The sequence below is a fragment of the Eriocheir sinensis genome, chromosome 68 (assembly GCF_024679095.1).
Source record: "Eriocheir sinensis breed Jianghai 21 chromosome 68, ASM2467909v1, whole genome shotgun sequence".
In the NCBI taxonomy this organism is placed as follows: Eukaryota; Metazoa; Arthropoda; class Malacostraca; order Decapoda; family Varunidae; genus Eriocheir; species Eriocheir sinensis.
Genome location: NC_066576.1, coordinates 3180770 through 3206934, shown reverse-complemented (window position 1 = coordinate 3206934; position 26165 = coordinate 3180770). Strand labels below are relative to the sequence as shown.

The following is a 26165-nucleotide window of genomic DNA, read 5'->3' as shown; positions in this document are numbered from 1 at the left end:
TTCGAGGAGTTATCAAGACACCTCTCGGGTCGGCAGCCAGAAGGGGAGTCCTCCCTGGGGGAATTTGTGGTCCCCCCCCCAGGCGGGGACTCCGAGGCATATACAACCAATGTTCATATAGTTCATACGTACGCTTCACTGCCTGGTTGGTGGTTTCTCTTCCTTACTCTCTAGTGCCTCAAGCATCCACACACTGGATGGACCTAGCATTCCTCCACTCCCTCAGCCTCCTGCCCATCCTATCGAGTCCTGACTGGTTCAGGTGGACCCCATCTACGTTGAAGTCCATCCCTTCCCGTAGCACACCATCTAGATCTATGAAGCTAACATTCCCTTTCCTATCCTTCAGCCACTCTACCTTCAGCTGTAGCAGTTCCTCCTGAAGCCTAGCGTTCGTCCTCTGCCTAACCCTCTCATACCTCTCCCCTTCTCTAGGGCGCCTCATATCCCCAACCACTGCCATGCTCACATTCTTACCCTCCACTGCCTCTACCACCTCCTTTACTATGTCCTCCGTTTCAACATTCTCCAGATCATTCCCACCACCCTGAATGATCAGGCCATATCCTTAAGCTCTCCTGCCTTCTCCTCAACCTTTCTCCTTACTTCTCCAATCCTGGTGCCACTCAAGCTCTCCACACCACTCCCCTCGGCCTTATACCCCAACTGACTCTGCGTTCCTCATCATACTGTCCCCAATGACACGGATTGGGGCTATCCTCTTAACTGCCTTCTTCCTCACCTGCGACCTGCCTTCCTCCTGCTGTGCCCACTTAGCAGTTAGCACATCTGTGGGGTGAAGCTTGGAGGAACAATACATGAAATGGCCCTCGGTGAGCGCGGCTCTACACTGTGGGGTGAAGCATGGGGGGTAGGGGTGGGCGGAGCTTAGCCGGTGAGCAAGTCCACCCATAACATTCACTCCCAGATCGTCGGAGTAAATGAGCTTGTCTACCTTACTTCTTCCACATATGTTTTTAGTTATTCAACTGCAGCAGTATATGCACTAAGGATGTATGCACAGGTTTTCATAGAAAAAACGCCAGCATTTCCTTGTCTTTATTCCGTAGAAGCTGAGATGAAATGTTCCACACCCCCTTGATCCCTCACACTTCCTCTGTATAATTTTCATTATATATTGACCCATAGACTTATGATTGACCATGGCCTCTTTTTTAATGTAGAAGGGTGTACAGCCTTCTATGTAGAGCGTCTCAGATGTGATCAAAACCCACTAAATAAATAAATCATATAAGAGAGAGAGAGAGAGAGAGAGAGAGAGAGAGAGAGAGAGAGAGAGAGAGAGAGAGAGAGAATGAAAATGAGGGAGAAAGATAATAAGAATGAGAGAGAGGTAATGAGAATGAGCGAGAATGAGGAGAGCAAAGAATGAGGGAGAATGAGAGAGGGAATGAAAATGAGAGAGGGAGGGAATAAGAATGAGAGAATAAGAGTGAGAGAATGAGAATGAGAGAAAATAAGAATGAGAATGAGATTGAAAATGAGGGGGAAATGATAATGACAGAAAATGTGAGAATGAGAGAAAATGAAAACTAGAGAATAAGAATGAGAATGTGAGAATGAGAATTAACGTTGTCAGGCAAATGAGTGCCATCATCATTCATCATCATTTCATCGACGCCTGCTCCTAGGAGCTCCCACCAGGGGATGGCCACGGCAGAAGAGCTTCCAACTTTCTCTATCCAGACACTCCCTCCTTGCCTGCTCAAAGTTTCTCAAAGATCTTTCCCCCCTCTCTCTAACGTACTCTTGCACCCTATCCTTCCAGTTGATTGAATCGACTCTGTAACTTGCCCTGGTTAGCAATCTTATTTTACATGTTCTGGAGAATAACTATGTGTTCATTGTACTTCTGATAGTACCCAAAGACCTCTACATTCCAGTAATGTGACCTGTTTGTGTTTGTGTGTTAATTAAAGCCAAGGGAGATCAATTACATATTATTTTCTTGAAATTTACACCGAGGAATCATTTGCATTCTTCTGTGTCGCTCTTTTTCAAGCTCAGTTTTCCCGCCTCCTATATAATATTTCACTACAAATATCATTTTGTCTTACCAATGAAACGTTATGCTGCCATCCCTGTCTCTGCGGGCGCAACGAAAGGCAGAGCAAGCCGGCATGAAGGCAAAATGTTGAGGTGTGTGGGTGTATGTGCAGACACATCAAGGGTTCTGCAGCATCCAGTCTTGAGTCTGGTCATTTCCTGCACCCGTCCCTGGCGGCAGGCTTACCTGGTGCAGACACATCAAGGGAGCCACGTGGTCAGGCCTGTCAGCAGAGCCAGGGCGGGGTTGCTAAACACTGTCCTCCACCGCCACCACATACAGCAGCACCCAGCGCCAGATAGTTACCATTGGGCCTTGGTGCTGCAAGAAATTCCAGGCCCCTAAGTATCTTAATTTACACACATCATGCCCGGGCGGCCGGGCCCTCGTACTGAGATACCAGCTCCCCCCCCTCTCTCTCGGGCCCTGGCAGCACCACACAACACCTCAGGGGAAGTGGATCTTCATGTGCTTGGCAATAATCTTCTTGGTCTTGAAATGTTTTTCACAAACATCACACTTGAACTCTCTCAGATCAGAATGTGTGACAACGTGGCTGTTCAACTCAGACTTAGAAAAGAACCTTTTGTCACACTCAAGGCATTCATGAGGTCTGATACCAGTGTGTGCAAGTATGTGTCTCTTTAGTTCACTCTTCACACTGAACCTTTTGTCACACTCAGGGGATTCATGAGGTCTGACACCAGTGTGCGTAAGGGTGTGTACTTTCAGACCGAACACTTTGCCGCACTCATGGCATTCATGAGGTCTTTCACGAGTGTGTGTAAGGGTGTGCTTGTTAAGGTGACTCTTTAAACTGAACACATTGCCACACACATGGCATTCATGAGGTCTTTCACTTTTTTGTTTTAGTTTACTTTTTCAGTCTTGATTATGGGTGATGGGGCACTCTGCCAAGTGCCTAACAATCACCCACTTTTTAGAGGCTGCAACCGAGGGTTCTTTTTAGGATGGTAGTGGTTCCCTTAAGGGCAATTGTTTGGATTTCTGTTGCCCTCGGGTTTCCTGGGATTTTAGCTAGATGGTCTTTGAAGTTCTTTTTCAGTAGGCCTGTTGCTCCGGCAATGACTGGCACAATCGAGATGTTCTTCAATTTCCAGTTTCTTTTCATATCATGCATCAGGCCTTGATATTTGGTGACCTTCTCCCTTTCAGCTCTGTTTAGCCCGCTGTCATGTGGGATACTGACCTCAACTATCATAGCCACTTTTTCTTTCCTGTTCCACACAACCAGGTCCGGTTTCACTGCAGCATTATCTAGGTAGGTAGCTGTTGGAATTACCTGGTCATAGTAGATGGTGTGCGTCTCATTTCCGGTGATTTTCTCTGGCTGATGTTCCCACACTTTGCTAGAGCACTTGATGTTCAGGCTGTTGCAGATGGTCCAGTGTAGGTATTTGCACACTTCATCATGCCTGACTGTGTAGTAGCCATCGGCTAGCAGAGTCTGGCAGCTGCAGATCAGGTGGCTCACACTTTCAATTTCAGTGTGGCAGAACCTGCATTTGTTGTTGTTACTGAGACCAGCCATTTTTTTGAAAGCGTTGGTCATTATGGCCTGGTCTTGTGCTGCCATTATCAGCCTCTCCTGATCGTAGTGGAGGGTTCCTTTGATGAGCCAGTTCAGAGAGCTCTCCTTGTCAATGTAGTCTTTGGAGAGCTCTTGCAGGAAAAACTTGGCACGTTGGTGTTCTGCCCACTCAGTTAAGTTGGTGTTCTGGAACTTCCTGGTGAATTTTGAACAGCTCTTTCTGGCCATTTTGGTGGCTGGTGTGTTTTCTGTTTCCTGCTCATCTACTATACAATCCTGTCCAAAATGCTGGGCCAGCTTAGTAATTGAGGTGTTTTTGCTGGCTTTGTTGGTGTGGTGTTCCCGGACCCTGGCAATGTTTGGACTTAGGGAGCTTCTGAGGTATTGGCCGATGCTCACCATAGTGGCTCTGTGTTGGTGGTTAACTTCAGACAGTCCTAGGCCTCCCTCTCTTCTTGGCATATACAGTCTTGGAAGGCACTGATTTCTGTAGATGACCTTGTGGAGTGTTAAAGTTTTCCTTGTTTTTACATCTAATTTATTTATTTCGGTGTGAGGCCAGTCAATAATGCCAAAGCTGTAACTTAGCACTGGCATGGCAAGTTGGTTTATGTCAGTTATTTTGTTTTTGTTGGTGAGTTGCGTCTTGCAGATCTTCTTCAGACGGCTGAGGTATTCACTGCCTGCCTTCTTCCTCATGGTGGTATGCTGTATGCTGTCATTTTCCTCAATGCCAAGGTATTTGTATGGCTCATGCTCCATTAGGTCTCTGATTTCACTGGCCTCGTCTAGCTGGATGTTCTCGGTGTGGGTCTTTTTTCCACTTCGCATTGTGCATTTAGCACATTTATCAAGGCCGAACTTCATCCCGATGTCATTGGAGAAGGTGTGTACAGCCTGGAGCAGTTGGTGGAGTTCTGCGTCAGAGCTTGCATAGAGCTTAAGGTCATCCATGAACAGTAGATGGTTCACTGTTTTGTTTGGGTCTTTTTTGCGAGTTTGACTTAGGTTGTACCCACTTTGGCACTTATTAGGAGCTTACTGAGAGGGTCTATTGCCATACAGAAGAGAAGGGGGGATAGGCTGTCTCCTTGGAAGATTCCTCTTCTTATTCTGACCTTGGGGATGATGGTTTTCCCCTTGGTGTGGCTGAGTGTGATGTTTGTTTGCCACATTTGCATTTGTGTTGCCAGTGCTTGAGTGATGTTAGGGTGGACTTTATATAGCTCAAGACATTGTAGTATCCATGAGTGTGGCACGCTGTCGAATGCTTTTTGGTAGTCGATCCAGGCCCGTCCCCAGAAGTCTAACCATAGGGGGGCAATTGAAATATTAAGGGGGGCAGATCATGAGAAGGCTGTCAGTAGCATAGAGCAAAGAGTTAGTCCCACCTATATCGATGCATGGGTCCATAGTTGTCATGGCTAAAGTTGGGATATAATAAAAACAGTTCTCTCTCTCTCTCTCTCTCTCTCTCTCTCTCTCTCTCTCTCTCTCTCTCTCTCTCTCTCTCTCAGAATATACATTTTGGTATTACCTTAAATGATGAGGAAAATTACCTCAGATTTACAGATTTTACCTGATTTTAATTTTAGTATATCTACATACTATTTATATATATATATATATATATATATATATATATATATATATATATATATATATATATATATATATATATATATATATATATATATATATATATATATATATATATATATATACTAAGAATGAGGAGATCTGCATGCTAACACAACTTACTGGATAAACACTTTCCCTGAACTGCGCCACGACAGCGACGACACCCAACCTCCTCCCTCGCTAGACTGAGACTGATTTGAAATGCCTGCGGGTTGGGAACAAAAAGCTCGCTGATTGGTCGATTGACTGAAAAAATAAGATGTAACGCGCCATTGGTTGATACATATATAGATCGTTCAATTTTGTTATTGTTTTCATGGCGTTACGGGGGGCGGGGAGGGTTTCCGCTGCAGGGGATACAGGAATTTTTTTTATTGTGTAACTTTTTTTTTCTTGATTTCCGGAAGAGGATAACATCTACCAATATACGGAAACCGAAATCTTGCAGTAAACGTGAGTACCAACGCTCGTAGAGACATTCCCAGATCTCCTCGATATTAACTGAGAACCTGATAGTTGGGGTGGGGAGTAGGAGGGGAGGAGCAGGAAACTTGGTAGTTGGGGGGGCAGCGAATCTGGTAGGGGGGGCAGTGCCACCCCGTGCCCCCCCTTATGGACGGGCCTGAGTCGATCCAGGCCACACTCAGGTTTCTTTGACGTTTCTTGCAGTCTTCCAAAAGTGTTTTGTTAAGAAGAAGCTGATCTTTGGTACCAAGGCAGCTTTTTTTGCACCCAGTTTGCTCTTTCTCTAAGTAGTTGCCGGAGGATAGATGTTCTTTCACCAGTGTGTGTAAGGGTGTGTGCATTAAGGTGACTCTTCCTGCTGAACGCTTTGCCACACTCTTGGCATTCATGAGGTCTCTCACCAGTGTGTGTAAGGGTGTGTCTGTTAAGGTTTCTCTTCATACTGAACACTTTGCCACACACTTGACATTCATGAGGTCTTCCACCTGAGTATGTGGGTGTGTTTGTTGAGGTCTCCCTTCCCAGGGAGTCTTTTCCCACATTCTTGGCACTCATGCTTCCCTTCACCAGTGTGTGCAAGGCTGTGTCTGGTGAACTTGCTCACGCTCTGAAACCTTCTCTCAATCAAACTCTCCCTTTCCTTTATGGCTGGAGATGCAGCAGCAAGGTGGTGGTGGTGGTGGTGGTTCTCCTGATCACAGCATGCAGTACAGTAAGGTACTGTGCGACTGTGAGGATAGTGACAGCACAGTTCAATATTAGGGTGGAATTTCTTTATGTTACGGTACGGTAAGAAGGAAGGATCTGTGTTCCTCCACCTTTCTGTACCTCTCCGCAGCAAGCCACGCCTGGTAGAGGCCGGGTGTGGCCCTGTCTCAGCTCCCTCACCAGGCCTGCGGGGAGGTCAGCAGGGCAGTGACAGCAGTCAGCCGACCCTGCCTTGACCTCAACCCTGACTTCAGGGGTTGGTCACTGGGGTGGGCAAGGAGACTATAGAACAGGAGAGGGGGCCTCTATGGGAGACCGTGGGCGGGTGTTGGTGTATGTCGGTTGCAACAGATGGCGCAGGAGCAGCTTTGTTTACATTCAGGCGCCTCCCCCCCTCCAGACCAACCCCCAACCCCTAGAACCCATCAGCAGTGTTGCTACATGGGATCAAGCAGCAAATGTTGCTACTTTTTTTCTTCAGTCTGGTTATTTCCCATTTTAAATAAAAAAAATAAAGGTAGATAAATATTAAAATGAACAGTAGGAACTATATATACTGTATATATTTACCAGGTAGATATAGCCTGACTGCATGTCATGAGTAATGCTATTATTGTTATATTATTATACCACAATTATATTACTTTTTCTGCATGTGTGGTTAGATGTGTTTTATGTGTTTAACCTTTCTGTATACATACTGGAATGAACCAAGGAATTGTAGCCCTACTGCCGTTCTTTAAAACTATGTGATCATGTTTTTTCTTCCAAACTCATTGTTTTAGCACGCACGCTGGCTTCCATCAGTAATGATGATATATATACATTGAGTCATTGGTTTGTAGGGGGAAAGAGTGGGTGAATATAATTATCTCGGTCTAACTTATACTGTTTATTATACCGCTATTCGCAGAAATATCTTTCTCTGCTCCGATTGCAACGCTGCCTCGTTCAAAAATCATAACACCTCCGCGGCCGCCACGTTTACCAGCCGGAGCCTCAAATCATGTCCCTTTGTGGTGATAAAGAGGACACAGCCTGGTGTGAAGCTACATTTATTACGGAAGGATGCCAGCCGGGGTAAGTGATATATATATAAATAATGATAATGTGGAAATTCTAATTTTCACGCTGACAGCTGTTCTGAACTTGCTAACTGCATGCCTCCCCTCCTCCCGCGGCAAGAGGCCGAATGGCCTACACACGGCAGGTCCAGATTCCTCCCCATTACCACCTGTCAGCCTCGTCCATGTAGCTATCCAGTCTACTCTTAAAACAAGCTATCGTCCCTGCACTCACTATGTGATCGCGGAATCTATTCCATTCCCCCACCACCCTATTATTAAACCAATGCCTGCCCATTTCCCTCCTAAATCTATACTTTTCTAATTTAAGTCAATTACTGCATGTTCTATCTTGCCAAACATCTTATGCAAAAGTTAATCAGCATATCTCCACTCTTTCATCCCTTACACTGATAAACTGGAACAGCCTTCCATTGTCCGCATTTCCTCCTGCCTATAATTTGACCTTCAAGAAGAGTGTATCAAGACTCTACTTTTGTCTGTTTGGGAGTGGTGAGTAGTGGGGCTTTTTTTTCTAGTACGCTTTGTTGCTCTTGAGCTGTCTCCTTTGTTTAAAGAAAATAATAGTTAAATAAATGGAAGTTGGCCGCCAATGCTTCCAACACATTTTGGTGCCATATCTACAAGTGGCTGGTGACTGTAAGCATCTCAGCAACCTGCATGCATATATGCCATTCCTATCATGGTGCATGGAGCAAGCTTCACATAACACTCAGACAGAGACAGTTTAATTATGGTTACATATCAGACTCAGTTTATTGCTCAGTCTATTAGATGCAGTGCTGTTAATATTGTTAGTGGTAGTATTAGTACAATTAATGTATTTATTTTAATTAATTTATCAATATTTATTTATTATATTCTTAGTGTTTGAAAATTCCAATACTAGCATTAAGATAAACAAAAATATCAGAAATATATTTACACTCATTAATTATTATTGCTTTTCTTATTATTACTTCCTTCAATGTCCTGGCACTTTGACATCTAGTGTTTTTCTGTCTAGCAGCCAAAATTGTGGTCTTTCTGAATGTGTATGTCCTAAGTCTTCATTGGTGTATCTAGCTATATAACAAAAATCTGCATCTCTCTCTCTTCTCACCCAGTTGTCCCCGTACATCCTTTCAGTATCCAAAGAATTTCAATCTACATCTTGTAATCACTCAACTAATGCAGTGCAATCCTCATCTCTGTATTTTACCGTGTGGACATACTCTTTCCTTCCATGTTCCACTGTCGTATGTTATTCCACATCTAACACAACCACATCCCAACAGATCCGAACACGTCCGATATCATCCAAGAGAATGTGGCAGCTGAAGGGGGAGAGGCCAAGGGTGAAGACATTTAGCCACCCCCCCTGAAGTACATGGCATCATTCAACACTCTTGGTAAGCTGCAGGAATGTGCTTCCCATTGCAGTGCACCAGCTCCATGTACTGATTTTGGTATGAATACTTCATCTAGTGTTTGTTGATTGTTGTGATATTAATCTAATTATGACTTCACAAAATAGACTGTGCAAGTCACTTAACGCATGCCCTGCTCAACATCACTTTTAAGTTGTAGAATTCCTTCATATGGATGCTGATTCATGTATCCTGAAATGATTGGATATTGATTGTCTTAACATTTTTTTTTTGTCCATGATCACTGAACCATGTTACGGTATGTCTTTGGGTGTAGATCCAGGAAATGAGTTTTTGGGAGGACGTCAGACTTTTTGCGGGTGGAAGGAGCATTAGCATTACCGATTAGCCATTCTAGGCAGTCCTGGTCTTGAAAAACTGGTGAAGTGACCTAAATCAATGGGTATAACGGCCTGGACTTTGTGCCAAAGCATTGTTTTAGCCGCAGCGCGCTTTTGAGCTAGTTTTCCTGTATCACTCAGGAACATTGGGGGGGCCTGGGCTCCCCTTTGGATCCACCAATGTAGCTATGTCTTATAATATATCTATCCTTTACAGTCTGATGGTGCATCCTTCTAGGTTGTCAAGTTTTAGTAGCTACTCATGAGAAGTATTCCTTATAATGATCATTGATTTCCAGATGGTTTGCACTAAAAAAAGTGTCGTGTAACCTGCCGCAAATAATAATCAGCTGTAGTCAACCCTTGCTTTAAAGAACCAATACGGAGGAAGGGGGTGATGTTATATCCAAAAATCTTTTACATCTGAAGTAATCCAACCTTTTTGTGTATAATAAACTTTGTTTGTTACATGAACTTAAAAGTTCACAATTTCCATACATGATTCTTTTTTCCTTGTATTTGATGATTAATCCTGACATGTATTTCCATTATCAGTAGGTAATATATAGTAACAAGACAATAATACACATTATAACAATGTATATATTATAGCCCAATGAGTGCACGAGATCATTTACCTCATCAGTGACGCCAAGTTCAGGATCGTAGATGTTGTTAATAATCTTCAAAGTCTCAACCATGTCGCCCCGGGGTCTCGCCAGCATGGGTAGTTGTAATCTTAATCTCTCCTGTAACGCTTTGTATCGCTTCTTAGGTCCTCCTCCTCTCGTTCCTCCCTTCTCATTCACACATCTTTCTTTTCAGTGTTACGTAATTTCTAACCTGAAATAAAGTCACTTATTTTCACTTTTTTTTCAACCATTTGTGCCTTTTTTTTCCAGCACTGCGCGAGGAACACTTTTGCTCTCCTGTGAAAGAAAAACAAAACACAGAAAATCGATTGATTGATTGATAGTTTATTCATTTTGTTGCAAGTAAAACAACAAAGGAGAAGGGAGGAGCATGCCATCCCAACCCCCAGGCAGTACAAATCGGTGTTCAGCTACTCGGGGCAAGATGTCACATGCTCTCCAGGAACTCTTTCATCGCCTCAATCACTCGTCCACTCGTCTCTCCACTCAGCCCCAGCAGCAGCACCATCCACTACCTTCCAGTTCTCCCATTCACTCCACGTCCCATCTCACTCAAACACCTGCATCATCTCATAAGAACATAAGAACGCAGGAGTCTACAAGAGGCCGGTAGGCCTGTACGAGGCAGCTCCTTTGACCCTAAGCTCCCGTGTATCTAACCCCACCTAATATCGCTGTCCATGAATTTATCTAGTCTATTTTTGAATGTGACAATTGTATTGGCACTCGCCACATGACTGCTAAGCCTATTCCACTCATCCACCACCCTGTTAGTAAACCAATTTTTGCCTATGTCCCTGTTGAATCTGAATTTATCCAGTTTAAACCCATTACTACGTGTCCTACCCGGTTCTCTTACCAACAAAACCTTATGAATGTCTCCCTTATTAAAGCCCTTCATCCATTTATAAACCTCGATCATGTCTCCACGCACCCTTCGCCTTTCTAGAGAATGCAAGTTTAACTGTTTGAGTCTTTCCTCGTATGGCAAGTTTCTCAACCCCTGAATCATCTTAGTCATCCTCCTCTGCACCGATTCTACCATTTTGATATCCATTCTATAGTAAGGTGACCAGAATTGAACCGCATAGTCAAGATGAGGTCAACTAACGCTAAATATAGTTTGAGGAAGACTTCGGGGCTTCTGTTGCTTACGCTCCTTGAAATAAATCCCAGTACCCTATTAGCTCGATTTCTAGCTTGAATGCATTGTGCCCTTGGACGGAGATCAGAGCTCACTAAGACCCCTAAATCCCTCTCGCACCCAGACCTGCTTATGAGAGTGTCATTTAAGCAATAGTTATGTGAGGGGTCGTTCCTACCTACACTCAGAATACTGCACTTCCCTACATTGAACTCCATCTGCCATTTATCCGCCCAGTCATACAATCTGTTGAGTTTACCTTGGAGAATACTAGCGTCCCGATCCGACTCAATTACTCTACCGATCTTGGTATCATCTGCAAATTTACTAACATCACTACTAATTCCTGTATCTAAGTCATTGATACAAATAATAAACAAAAGTGGACCTAATACCGAACCTTGTGGGACCCCACTCGTAACACATCCCCAGTCAGATCTTTTACCATTGATTTGCACTCTTTGCTTCCTATTGCTAAGCCACGCCTTGACCCAGTTCAAAACTTTACCCTCTACTCCGTGAGCCTGTAATTTAAGCAACAGTCACCTGTCATACTTTTTCTACATGCGGCACAGTCTCGTCCACACCCCTGGCACACTTTGCTGCGGGACTCAGACCATCTATAGTTCCTTGTATTCACATCCAGACACTGCGCTCTAGCACGGAAAAGAAGATCACCTCCCAGGCTTCCCTCATACCACACCTCTCACTTTGGGGCCTCTTTCTCCCTGTACCAGTCGAGAGTTTCCTTTCTTTCCATCTCATTCTTCCACTTGCTCAATCCCTCATCTTTTACTGCCATATCTATCACATTCTTCCACTTTCTTACATCCCACTCAAACCCCTCTCCATTTCTGCCTATCTTCAAAGGGTCGGTACACCCACCTACTTAGCATGACATTTCTGTCTATCATTCGCCCACATTTATTCGCCCATTTGCCATCTCTTATATTCCACAAGTATACTTTTTTTGCTAATCTTGCATCCTCCATTTGTTCCAGTCTCACTTTATATCTCAAGGTTGCCTTCACTAGTCTTTCCTTAAAAGTGCTCCATCCCATGTCCCCCCTAAGAGCCTCTACTGCCGCAAACCTTGGTGCATTCAGTGCCATTCTTGCTACCCTATTCTGCCCCACTTCCAGTTTCTCTATCTCACTGTCGTTCTATGCCATCACATCCATTCCATACATAATGCTCGGGACAGCCACACTCTTCCAAACCTCACAGATGACATCATACTTGCTCGCTCTCATCCTTGCTGCAATCCCTAAATGGCCTACCCACTGGCTCGTCATACATCTCTTCTCAGTCTTGGCCCTATCGCAGCCATTCACATCCATCCACACCCCTAGATATTTGTATTCTACTGTCTGATCCAACTCATTCCCTTTCAATCTCCAAGTTGCTTGTCTCTCATCCCCTGACCTATTGACTATCATAATCTTGCTCTTCTCACTGCTAAATCTAACACCAAAATCACTTCCATAGCCCTCTACCAAATCTAACTGTCTTTGTAAGTCTTTCGCAGAGTCACTCAAAATCAATTGTCCGCATACAACACACACAACTTGTCCTCTCCAAGTTTCACTCCTGCATTCATTCTCTTCATCCTAACTGCCAGCTCCTCTGTATACAGGCTAAACAATGTTGGTGACAGAATACAACCCTGCCTCACTCCTCTCTCGCTCTTCACCCAGTCTGTCTCTAGGTTCCCAAACCTGTATTTAGCTCTTGTGCCTGTGTATGTACTCCTAATTATGTTCACAAACTTATCACTCAATCCAATCTGCTCCAGCACTCTACACAACATACTCCTATTAACCCTGTCATAAGCTTTCTCTATGTCTAGAAAACCTAAGTACAACTTTTCTCCTGCTCTCTTTTTCCTTTCAATAAGTTCATTCACCACAAACATATTATCTTCCGCTCGCCTGTCCACTCGGAACCCATTCTGCTCCTCACCTAGTACCCTGTTCCTCGCAATCCATTTACACAACCTCTCATTCAGCACTGCACACACACACACAAAATTCCCTGCTATATTTATAAGGGAGATTGGTCTGTAATTCTTAAGCTCCTGTCTACTCTTGTGTCCACCCTTACGTATCAAAGTCACCTTATATTCATTCCTCTTGCTCGGCACTCTCTCTTCGTCCCACACCTGGTTAAGGGATTTATTATACATGTTATTTTTTATTTTTTAGTATTCAACCATATTTCTTCTCATTTATGAATAATACATTTAATTTGCTTTCTTTTGCTACCAAATATATATATATATATATATATATATATATATATATATATATATATATATATATATATATATATATATATATATATATATATATATATATATATATATATATATATATATATATATATATATATATATATATATATATATATATATATATATATATATATATATAACCTGAATAAGGCCCTTAATATAGGTTGATTTATATAGTGAAATGATTACAAAACTAGTAACTTTTTTATTTAGATATCTTAAAATGGTTTTGATACAAGATAGTCAACATATTGAAGTGTTCACATATGAATTTTTATGCATATATATTAATTTTTATGGCATCAGGAAGGCGTGCTTGGTGGCAAATGAAAGCTCTTTTAATACAGATTAATAATCAGAAAAAAATTGGAAAGCATGAAATAAATAAAAGTTATAAGCAAAAATCTAGAACGTATCCAAATCGCAGCAAAAGGGCCGTAAAAACAGGCTATTTTGTGACACCTCGATGACCAACTTGGAATCGAGCTATCAAAAACTCCGTCGAGTTGGTCAAACTACATTGCCAAGAGGGGCTACATGCCAAATTACAGCCTTCTAGAGGCGATAGCAAGGCCACACTAGACAAAAATGGCAAAGTGTCTGGAGTTCGTCAAAATCGCTCTTGACAGGGTTTTTGTTTCGAGCTCTAGCGACGAAACTACTGGGAGTAGGGAAATGTTATGCACCATATTGGAAAGCACATTGGCAGGGCTAAATCTTTTGCTAAATAAGTGTTTTGAAATTCTCAAAAAATGAGTGGGTTTCAAGGTTGGGAACTCAAAAAGTTTTTTTTTCAGTCGTTTTTTGCGAATTTATTTGATTTTTTACCCTTTCGAGTCGTTTTTTGAGCCCGGTCGCTAATTAACAAATTTAGCCAAGAAGCGTGGAATTACGAATATATATCAACGGAAGCTGTATTTGGCCCTCTTTTCCACAGGTTATGTTGGAGGTCTGGTGGGCTGGGGCAGCTGAGGCATGGTCATTGACGGGAGGTTGGTTAGGTGTCGGAAGGAGGTAAGGGTGGGAATAGGGCAGGGATGCAGGACTAATATAGGGTAAATACATGGATGGAAAGGTAAGCAAATAATATATAAATAAATGAATAAAAAAACTTCAAGAGGGGAGAGTCGAAAGGAATAGGGAGAGGGTGGTTGTGGCCACGTTAAACGGTCAATGTAGACAATGATAGCAAGCGGATGGGTGGACAAATGATGCAAACAACTCCTGGCAAATGCAGGACACCTTTAGACGGTCAGCCATGCTGGAACAGCTATCTAAGTCGTTAGCCCAAACCACCCTACCATACTCAGCGTGTACTTACGAATTATCTGCACTAAAGACAAATAACATGTGCATGGCTGAATTCTATATATATAATGCATGTGTGTGAGAGAGAGAGAGAGAGAAAGGTGGGGTGATGGTGGAGGGAGGGCACGGGAGACGGAGGAGGGAGGGAGGAAGAGGAAGACCCAAGTCTATATACGTATATATACACCAAGTCAAGTCATACGCAGGTTTGTAGGAGGAGACACGACCGAGGTGTGGTTTATGCGTGACAGTGCTTGGAGCCAAACTAGAGAATGTAGAAACAGGGATTTAGAGAAAACAAAAAAAGGCAGACTAATTTAAATCAATCACTTCATCATGCCCTCCCTCACACCCCACACCACTGTCTGTAGGCACTGGAATTACAGTCACGCAATAGCAAAATAAAAAGGCATATTTTTTTCCGTCAGTGGCTTGCCTGAATGCGCTGTGAAAGAAGGCAAGCATGCACATCCAAAGTGCACACACAGCCGCAACTTTAGTCACCCCTGAAATGGTGGGTATTTTTTTTTACCTTCAAGTGACGTCATCCCGCTGCTCCGCCCCCTGCACGTACCGGTCGCAGTTTTGAAGCAGAGTGACTTGACTTGGTATATACATGTATAGACTTAGGGGAAGACAGGATCGAGAGGGTGGGTACACACGTGACAGCAAAGTCACGCTTCCCTTGTTCGAATGTCTAGATGGCCATGCCAGGCTTAACCAATAAAGTCGGAAGTGAGCACCTTAATCATTCACATTTTGCAATGCACTATATTGCCAAAAATTATGGCAGGGTGTCAACAATAGGTAGGCAGTGGCCGAAGTGGTAGCGTACTGGGCCCACATTCACCGCGTGATGGACGACGCGGGTTCGAATCCCCACGCTACCACTCGGATTTTTCAGTCACCGCCGAGTGGCTTAAAACTACCCACATGCTGTCCTGAAGACCACCCATTAACCCGGACTCTAGAGGAAGCCGTCCAAGCGAATCAAGAACGAGTTCCGGGGGGCAGCATGAGCCAATGCAAGATGGCGCCACTATAAACACTCGCCTGCGCCAGAACGGGCTGGGCCGACCATCAGGCCCCACCTGGTAGAAGCCTTGGGCTGACCATCAGGCCCCACCAGGAAGATGCCTACCGGCGCAACAGGCAGTGACGTAAAAAAAAAAAAAAAAAAAAAAAAAAAAAAAAATGCTGTGCCAAAATACCACACTGCTCAAGCTGCTTCTTTATAAGATATTTGCGAAAAGCGATGGGTCAAGGCCCCTGAAATGCATAGTAACTGAACTTTAAATGAAATACAACATACATGTACAAATAATGGATGCAATAGCAAAAATATATACAATAGATTAAACAAAGTTATATCTAAATGAAAGAGAGCAAGCACAAATTTAAGTGATATCTGTAATGAGGTAGGGATGTAACAGGTCTACAACCCTATTCCTCCTCATCACCTGCTACATTATAAGAAAACTACAGGAAAATGTTAGCTTTAAGAATGAAATTTGTAAAACTGATGCTGTATATGTAAATGACACTTTTTCTTTACTGTCTATGGAGCAGATTGTGGCTGCAAGATCAACAAAAACAAGAGCAATATCCTGATTTACAGCAACAAGACCAAAGACTCGACAACAAAAACAAATGGCATAAAAATTACAAGTAGCTGAGTTAAAATTATTTCCAGTAGAAATTGCTTCCTTGAACCTTAAAAGGTTTAGCAAGGCAAGACAACTGAGAAATATTCTGTGCTTTGATTGAGGCAATTCATGTAACTGACTTCTGATTGGAAAAGCCTTGTGGAAAGTACTAGTAATGCTGGGATTCCTCTACACTTCTGAGGTCATGGTATACACCAAGCAGGAACGGCAAAGCTTACAGTAGACAACCAGGCATGCAGGAACATGTTGCACCTATTACACGACACAGCTGAATCAGCTCTCACAGTAGAAGTGGGAGCATCCTCTGCAGCCTCCAGACATGCAAGGCAGCTTATTTGTAAAACACACAATAGAAGAACACAATAACCTCTTAAAAGAAATAACCCTCCAGCAACTGGATAAAGGACAAAGTAATTTGGCTAAGCAAGTCAAATTTTACATGGACAAGGTAAGTATTGATACAAACAGATTAACCTACTAACTGAAGAACAAATAAAAAGTAAAATCAATGAATGGGATACAAACATATGGAAATAAGTCAATGGAAAATAAATCTACACTCAGCTGGTACAAACTCTACAAACACAACATAAAAGAAGAAAAATGGTTTGACAAGTGAGGAATCACACGTAATGAAGAAAGCCCCCACATAATGCTACAACGATATTCGAGGAACAAATTCCTTAGAGAAGGTGAAGAAAAATATCAACTAAGTAACTGAGAAATGGAAACTTTGGAGCACTTCTTAATATACTGTGAAAAAAATGAAAGCATCAGGAACCAGCATAAACTATTTGACCAGTGGGAAAACATAAATAAAGAAATTCAGAGATAAATGCTTTTCAGTGTGAATAATGAACTAATGAAAAGATGTACAGTAGTAAAACACCTGTGGAAAGTACGAAAAATTGACTTGGTGTTGGTTTGGGAGGTAGTTGTCCCTTTCGGTTCAACCATAGCCTTTGTAACAGTTTACTCCCTCATGGCCAACACCCTGAAAATCCAAACGAATACAGCCTTAGTAGAGCCCGTAGAGGCACAGGCGGGGACATCTACAGGAGTCCACCCTATCTGGTGCACACTGCCCAGGCTCTCTCTAGGAATTCCTTAACCCCCTCTATTGTTCTTTTGGTCCCTGTCTGCAGTGTACTCAGACCTAGGAAGAGTTCTATCACCCTTTCTACATTCCCCTCTAGTATCCTATTCCATACTTCTGTTCCAAATTCATCATCATCATCATCATCATTTCATCGACACCTGCTCCTAGGAGCTCCCACCAGGGGATGGCCACGGCAGAAGAGCTTCCAACTTTCTCTATCCAGACACACCCTCCTTGCCTACTCAAAGTTTCTTAAAGATCTTTGCCCCCTCTCCCTAATGTACTCTTGCACCCTATCCCTCTATTTCACAGGAGGTCATCCTCTAGCATTCCCTCCCTCTATCTCACTCGTATACACCTTTCTGGTCATCTTACTCTCCTCCATTCGCTCCATGTGGCCAAATTCCAAATTCCTGTTATCATTCCTACCATACTCTGCCTAGCCCTATCATACCTAGGACACTCTAGTAGCATAATTCTACGGTCTCATCGACCCTCCTTTCACACACGCTAGAGTACCAGCACCCCAAGATTCAATCTAGAACCATAGTTGAGTGTGAGGCATTACAAACCTTATCCCAACACATCTACACCATCCGTGGAGTGAGACAAAATGTATACATAAAGAAGACAAACTTTCTTCATCTTACATGACTGCTTTTCCCACTCCCTCACTCAGCTTTCTTCTTCAGACTTAATTTTTGCTTACAAACTGGTCAGTATAACTATTGTAGGTAAATACACCTTAGAAGTGGGTCTTCATGTGTTTAGTAATGCCAATCTTCTTCTTAAAGAGTTTCCCACAAACATCACACTTGAACTCTCGAAGGCCAGAGTGCCCAAAGATGTGCCGGTCAAGGGCCGACCTCACAGTGAATCTCTTCCCACACTCTTTGCACTCATGATTTTTCATATGTGTAAGTGTATGCTTATTAAGGTAACTCTTTTGGCTAAATTTTTTTCCACATTCTTGGCATTCATACGGTTTTCCACCAAAATGCGTAAGGGTGTGAGAGTCAACGTCAGCTTTGCGGGTGAATTTCTTTCCACATTCCTTACATGCATATTTTTTTGCACGAGTATGTGTACGGATGTGTGCATTGAGGTTATTCTTCCAGCTGAATTTTTTCCCACATTCCTTACATTCAAAGTTTTTTATACCAGTGTGTGTTACGCTGTGAGTGACGAGGCCTACCCTTCCGATGAATTTTTTTCCACAATCCGCACATTCAAATTTCTTAACACCTGTGTGTATAAGAGTGTGTTGATTAAGGACATTCTTCCTGCTGAATTTTCTTCCACATTCCTTACATTCAAATTTCTTCACACCTGTGTGTGTAAGGGTGTGTTTATCAAGGATATTCTTCGAGATGAACTTTTTTCCACATTCCTTACATTCATATTTTTTTACCCCACTGTGTATACGGATGTGCTGAGTAAGGTTACTCTTCAGGCCAAACATTTTTCCACATTCCCCACATTTATATTTTTTTTCACCAGTGTGTGTAATTGTGTGTCTCTTAAGATATCTCCCAGCTGAGAATTTTTTTCCACATTCCATACACTCGTAGTTTTTTACACCAGTGTGTGTATGGGCGTGAGCAGTGAGGGGACCTTTGCTGATAAAATATCTTCCACAATCCTTACATTTATGGTTACTCACACCAGTGTGTGTAAAGGTGTGTGTTTTAAGGCTACTATTTTTGTTGAATTTTTTTCCACATTCCTTACATTCATAGTTTTTTACACCAGTGTGTGTAAGAGCATGTAAACGAATTTGTTCCTTCCGCCTAAATTTTTTTCCACATTCCTTACATTCATGATTTTTTACATCAGTGTGTGTCTGGGTGTGTGAATCAAGGTGACCCTTTCTGATGAACTTTTTTCCACATTCCTCACATTCATAGTTTTTCACACCTGTGTGTATAAGGGTGTGTTGATTAAGTAAACCCTTTAAACTGAACTTTTTTCCACAATCCTTACATTCAAAGTTTTTAACACCTGTGTGTTTATGGGTGTGATATTTGAGGCCTGGCCTCGAGGTGAATCCTTTTCCACACTCCAGACACTCAAACTTCCTCTCTCCTTTGTTGCTGGAGTTGCCAGCAACAAGCTGCTTCCGAGGACCACTGACTCTCCTGCCACCGACAACAGTCTGCTCCTGCTTATCCTGGCCACTCATCATCAGCAGCTCATGTTGCTGTCCAGCCCTGCAGCCTCCTGCCTGCACACCTGCTGCAGGGAGTCAGTCAGCTGGTCTTGGTGCTGTCCAGCCCTGCACCCTCCTGCCTGCACACCTGCTGCAGGGAGTCAGTGGGCTGGTCTTGGTGCTGTCCAGCCCTGCACCCTCCTGCCTGCACACCTGCTGCAGGGAGTCAGTGGGCTGGTCTTGGTGCTGTCCAGCCCTGCACCCTCCTGCCTGCACACCTGCTGCAGGGAGTCAGTGGGCTGGTCTTGGTGCTGTCCAGCCCTGCACCCTCCTGCCTGCACACCTGCTGCAGGGCTCTTGATCTTGATCTTGATGTCACAGGTGGCTCGGGATTTCTCCCCAGCCAGGCCTTTGTAGCGGCAGCTCCTGTGAAGAGAAAACAAAAAAAACATGCGGGAAGTCAATGTTCTCGGGGCAAGATATCATTCCCTACATCTTTCACGCCACATGCCTTCCAAGAACTCTTTCACTGCCTCAATCACTCGTCCACTCGTCTCTCCACTGAGCCCCAGCAGCAGCACCATCCACTCCCTTCCAGTCCTCCCGTTTACTCCACGTCCCATCTCGCTCAAAAACACATGCATCATCTTCGTTCTCTCCCTGTCATACTTCTTACATTCCAGCACTACATGCTGCACAGTCTCGTCCACACCCCTGTCACACATCTGGCACACTTTGCTGCGGGACTCAGACCATCTATAGTTCCTTGCATTCACATCCAGACACTGCGCTCTAGCACGGAAAAGAAGATCACCTCCCAGGCTTCCCTCATACCACACCTCACACTTTGGGACCTCTTTCTCCCTATACCAGTCGAGAGTTTCCTTTCTTTCCATCTCATTCTTCCACTTGCTCAATCCCTCATCTTTAACTGCCATATCTATCACATTCTTCCACTTTCTTACATCCCACTCAAACCCCTCTCCATTTCTGTTTGTTATTCTCCATTCAAACACATTCTGTCTATCTTCAAAGGGTCGGTACACCCACCTACTTAGCATAACATTCCTGTCTATCATTCGCCCATTTGCCATCTCTTATACTCCACAAGTATACTTTCCTTGCTAATCTTGCATCCTCCATTTGTTCCAGTCTCACTTTATATCTCAAGGTTGCCTTTACTAGTCTTTCCCTAAACGTGCCCAGGAATCTGACTCCAAGAAAACAGTGGCGGAAGGGGTGGACCGAGCCAAGGACGAGGTAAACAAGGTTATAGAGCTAGAGAAGGAAAACATGAAAAGGGAAATTCAGGAGGAGGTTAAAAGGACCCTTGAAACCCGTCCTAACCCAGACCCAGAACCTAAGGAACCAGTTCAGGTGAAGAAGGAAGTTCAGAAGATGCTGGACGATGAGAAGGACAAAGCCTTCCGTGCCAAGAACCTCATTTTGGGGAGTGTACCTGAACCTGACACTGATGACCTGGATGTGGGCAAAGCTGCTGACCTAGAGTACGTCACCAAACTCTTTACAAGCATGAAGGTCGGGCCAGAAAACTACAAAGTAGTAGACACCAACAGGCTACACAGCAAGAGAGATGCAGATAACAATGCCAGACTACTTAGGGTTAGATTTGAGGCTCCTTACATGGTTGACCGAGTGGCAAGAGCAACACCAGAACTGAGTGCCGTCCCTGACCCAGCGATGAAGAAGGTTAGGATCTTCAGAGACAGGTCAAAAGCGGAACGGGAGAAGAGACAGAAATTAATAACTCTGGCTGTGACCAAAACACAGGAAGAAAATGACCAGGAATTCAAAAACATGGATGTCATCAGAGTGCCAAAGGAGACCCAATCAGCGCGATCCTTTCGGCAGAGAAAGTATCGCTAGAGATAAGACTACCCCCTCACACCAGACACTTAAATGCTTGTACACTAACATCGATGGCCTCAGTAACAAAACCGCTGAACTAGACGCTCTCCTCGACAAAGAACAACCAGACCTAGTCTTTCTTACAGAAACCAAGTGCAATAGGGACACCCTGAGTTCCAATATCTTCAACACCAAGAAATACACTGTCATAAGAAGGGACAGACCTGTACAGAATGCACCGGGAGGAGGAGTAGCCTTATTGGTGAACAATGGACTCATCGCGAATGAGGATTCTGTCGGTTGCCTGAATGACCACCAAGGCCAAGAGTCAGTCTGGTGTGAGGTTAAGTGTCAGAGGGCGGGGAGGGATTTAATTATAGGCACTATTTATAGGACTCCGTCATCCAGTCATGACAACAATTATCTCATATGTGACCTGATTAGATTAAGGGAATCTTATTCTAAGGAAAAGCAAATACTAGTCTGTGGCGACTTCAACTTTGGAAACATCGTCTGGGAAGAGAACCGTACAGTGAGTGGCACTCAGGGTTATGGCCAAGCCTGTAAATTCCTGGATGCTGTGAATGACAACTTTTGGACCCAAAATGTGGACGATTGGACCCATATGCGGGATACAGATAACCCTTCCGACTAGACCTAGTATTTACAAAACCGACACTGAAATCCATGACCTATGCTTCCTACCACCCATCGGCTTGAGTAAACATGCAGTTTTAACTTTACCCTCACAACAGACCACAAAGTAAATGAACCTGATGGAAATGAATGGAAGCTGAACTATCACAAAGCTGACATACCTAAATTGCGGGAGGAATTTGCCAAGACCGACTGGGCGAGCCTGTTTGCTGCCGAGCCAGTGAGTGAAAAATGGGAGATTTTTATGAAACACTACGCCAAGACTGTTCAGGCTTGTGTCCCACACTATAAAAGAAGCCAAGGAACCACCAGGCCCAAATGGATGACCAGAAGGTTACAGGCACTTATAGCCAAGAAGGAAGAAGCATGGCAGCAATACAGAACAAGGAGGACCGACACCCACAGAGAACAGTACATCAGACACAGAAACATAGTGACGAGAGAGGTGAGGACAGCCAAGTGGAACTACGAGAGACAGGTGGCTCTAGATTCTACAGAGAACCCAAAGCACTTCTGGGCCTATGTTCGTTCTAAGACTGGAACCAAAGAAAAACTTACAACACTAAAGGATGACACCGGGAAACTAACAGAAAACGACAAAGAAACAGCGCAAGTCATGAACCGAGCCTTCAATACAGTGTTCATTAGGGAGAACATGGGTATTCCTATACCACCCCCAGATAATGTGCACCAGGGCCCCAAGATATCTACTGTATCTCTGACTAGAGGGGAATTAAAGTCAAGGCTGTCAGCACTCAATGCCTCCAAAGCCCCAGGTCCTGACGGAATTTCCCCCCTTGTGCTGAAGGAATGTGCCGACATTTTATGTGACCCCCTCCTTGACATCTTTAGATCATCCTTGAGCACTGGGGAAGTCCCGGAGGATTGGAGAAAGGCCAACATCTCTCCTATCTACAAAAAAGGATCGAAGACTGACCCACTCAATTACCGCCCTGTGTCCCTTACAAGTGTTGTGTCCAAGGTCTTGGAAGGGGTGATCCGTGAGGGTTTAGTACACTATTTGGCCACTCACGACCTTATAACGGACAGCCAACACGGCTTCCGGAAAAATAGAAGCTGCCTCACCAACCTCCTCTGCTACGTCGACGACCTCGTCAATGCTGTGGACAGAGGAGACTGTGTCGATGTCAACTACCTGGACTGCGAGAAGGCATTTGACAGAGTTCCCCATGAGAGACTTGGCACTAAACTTAAGGCAATGGGTGTCGATGGGCTTCTCCTGAAATGGATCAAGAGCTTCCTGTCAGGACGGTACCACAGGGTCACTATCAGGACCTCCCACTCTGAATGGCTTCCTGTGCACAGCGGCGTTCCCCAAGGGACAGTTCTGGGCCCAGTGCTGTTCATCGTGTACATCAATGACCTGACAAGTCATCATGAAACAATCGTTAGCCTCTTTGCTGATGACGCCAAGATATACCGAACCATCCAGACACCTTATGACCTTGCAATTCTGCAGAGGGACATTGCCCGCCTGGATGATTGGAGCAAAGTGGCTGTTAACTTTTAACTCCGAGAAATGCAAAACAATGCACGTTGGCGACTCAATCCTCAACAACACTACCAGCTCGGCAACAAGACCCTTCAAAAGTCATCCAAAGAAAAGATCTCGAGTCACAATTTCCAACGACCTCAAACCAGCCACTCACATAGCCACTATAGCGGCCAAAGCAAACAGCCGCCTTGGCGTCATCAACAGGAACATTGTGGTTCTCAGCAGAAAGATCCTCCTCCCACTCTACCTAGCCCTGGTCCGCCCGATCCTTGATTACGGCGCCCAAGTGTGGTCCCCACACCAGATAGGAGACATTCAGACCCTAGAAAAGGTGCAGAGGAGGGCGACAAAGCTGGTCCCGGAACTGTCCCACCTTCCATATGAAGAAAGGTGCAGCCAACTCGGTATCCAGACACTCAAGGACAGAAGAACGCGGGGGGACATGATAGAGACCTATAAGCTCCTGCACGGCTTTGAAGATGTCCCCTACACCAAATTCTTCCACCTTAACACCAATAACCTCAGGGGACACAGCCTTAAATTAGTGAGACCCGACCACTGGACAACCACCACCAAGGGAAATTGGTTTGCGATTAGAACCATCGACCACTGGAACGCCCTCCCTGAGAGCGTAGTAACAGCCCCCACGATAGCCACTTTTAAAGCACGATATGACAGACACATAAACAGACCCTAACGCTGGCTGACTTGACATAGAGGTGGGGATCACTACAAGAAGTTCTCTTCTTATTTCCCCACTACCATTTCATAGGTAAGCATTCATAGGTGCTCCATCCCATGTCCCCCCTAAGAGCCTCTACTGCCGCAAACCTTGGTGCATTCAGTGCCATTCTTGCTACCCTATTCTGCCCCACTTCCAGTTTCTCTATCTCACTGTCATTCCATGTCATCACATCCATTCCATACATAATGCTCGGGACAGCCACACTCTTCCAAACCTCACGGATGACATCATACTTGCTCGCTCTCATCCTCGCTGCACTCCCTAAACGGCCTACCCACTGGTTTGCCATACTTATCTTTACATTCTTGGCCCTGCCGCATCCATTTACCTCCATCCACACCCCTAGATACTTGTATTCTTCCGTCTGTTCCAACTCATCCCCTTCCAGTCTCCAAGTTGTTTCTCTCTCATCCTCTGACCTATTCACTATCATTACTTTGCTCTTCTCACTACTGAACCTAACCCCAAAATCCCTTCCATAACCCCCTACCACATCTAGGAGACTCTGTAGTTCTTCAGCAGACTCAGTGGGCTGGTCTTGGTGCTGTCCAGCCCTGCAGCGTCCTGCCTGCACACCTGCTGCAGGGACTCAGTGGGCTGGTCTTGGTGCTGTCCAGCCCTGCAGCGTCCTGCCTGCACACCTGCTGCAGGGAGTCAGTGGGCTGGTCTTGGTGCTGTCCAGCCCTGCAGCGTCCTGCCTGCACACCTGCTGCAGGGAGTCGGTGGGCTGGTCTTGGTGCTGTCCAGCCCTGCAGCGTCCTGCCTGCACACCTGCTGCAGGGAGTCAGTGGGCTGGTCTTGGTGCTGTCCAGCCCTGCAGCGTCCTGCCTGCACACCTGCTGCAGGGAGTCGGTGGGCTGGTCTTGGTGCTGTCCAGCCCTGCAGCGTCCTGCCTGCACACCTGCTGCAGGGAGTCGGTGGGCTGGTCTTGGTGCTGTCCTGACTCCTTTCTGTTCGTCTTGATGGTTTCACAGCAGACACAGGACGGTTACGCTAAGAACAAGAAGACTTCAAGACAGCAATACAAATAGTATTGGTACACAGCCGCGCGTGAGGCGTGAGGTCACTGGCGTGGCTTTCTTTTGCTGATCTTGATGTCACAGGTGGCTTGAGATTTCTCCCAGCAGGCCTTTGTATCGGCAGCTCCTGTGATTGATTGATTGATAGTTTATTGTTGCAGGTAAACAACAAGGGAGAAGGGAGGAACATGCCATCCCAACCCCCAGGCAGGACAGCGTGTGATTATACAACTATTAATACATGTGTGGGTAGCACCATGAAACTAAAAAGATACAACGGTAGGAAGGAAAGCACAGCAAGAGAGGGGGCGGTACCTCCCCCTGGACAATAAGACAATAAAATGTGGGGACGGAGAACAGTGCCCAAGCACTAGACGGGAATGAATACAGAGATAGAGTAAATACTAGTCCTTAAAGTAAAATACTGCAGAGATCACAGCCTTGTATAGCACGGCAGTAGTTCAGGCTGCCACACACGGCATCACCACCTTGGTGCAAACTGAGGGTGTTCTTTGAGGATAGCAGGGAGGACATCATGGTTCAGGAGCCAACAAATTGTCTGGGGCAGGTCAAGGCAGTCCCGTGGCTTAAACTTAGCAATGAGAGGGCATTCCATGACATAGTGATGCAGTGTGTGGCCCCTCGGCCTGGCACAGAGCGTGCAGCAGACACCAGGGGAGTTACTACCCTCCCAGTAGTACCTATAGCCTAGCCTAAGGCGCATTGCTACCACATCCTGAGGGGCACTGTGTCGCCCATAGGGGTAAACACAGCGCT

General features: G+C 44.7%; 1 protein-coding gene across 35 annotated transcripts in view; it reads right to left on the bottom strand.

Moving 5' to 3' along the window:
* The window catches only part of LOC126988121 (gastrula zinc finger protein XlCGF57.1-like), a 64166-nt gene extending 38619 nt beyond the window's left edge, over nucleotides 1–25547 (bottom strand). Inside the window, exons 1-4 of one of the 35 annotated variants that reach the window (XM_050845937.1) lie at nucleotides 25206–25538; nucleotides 25076–25140; nucleotides 24860–24945; nucleotides 13550–20008 (exon numbers count right to left, since the gene is read on the bottom strand). In XM_050845937.1, coding sequence (XP_050701894.1) covers nucleotides 18179–19618 — 1440 coding nt within the window. In that variant the 5' untranslated portion in view covers nucleotides 19619–20008; nucleotides 24860–24945; nucleotides 25076–25140; nucleotides 25206–25538 and the 3' untranslated portion in view covers nucleotides 13550–18178. Of the gene's footprint in view, nucleotides 1–13549; nucleotides 20009–24859 lie in introns of those variants that run through there. The other 34 variants (XM_050845936.1, XM_050845940.1, XM_050845939.1 and 31 more) reach the window with 34 other exon arrangements.
* Nucleotides 25548–26165: the final 618 nt, after the last annotated feature.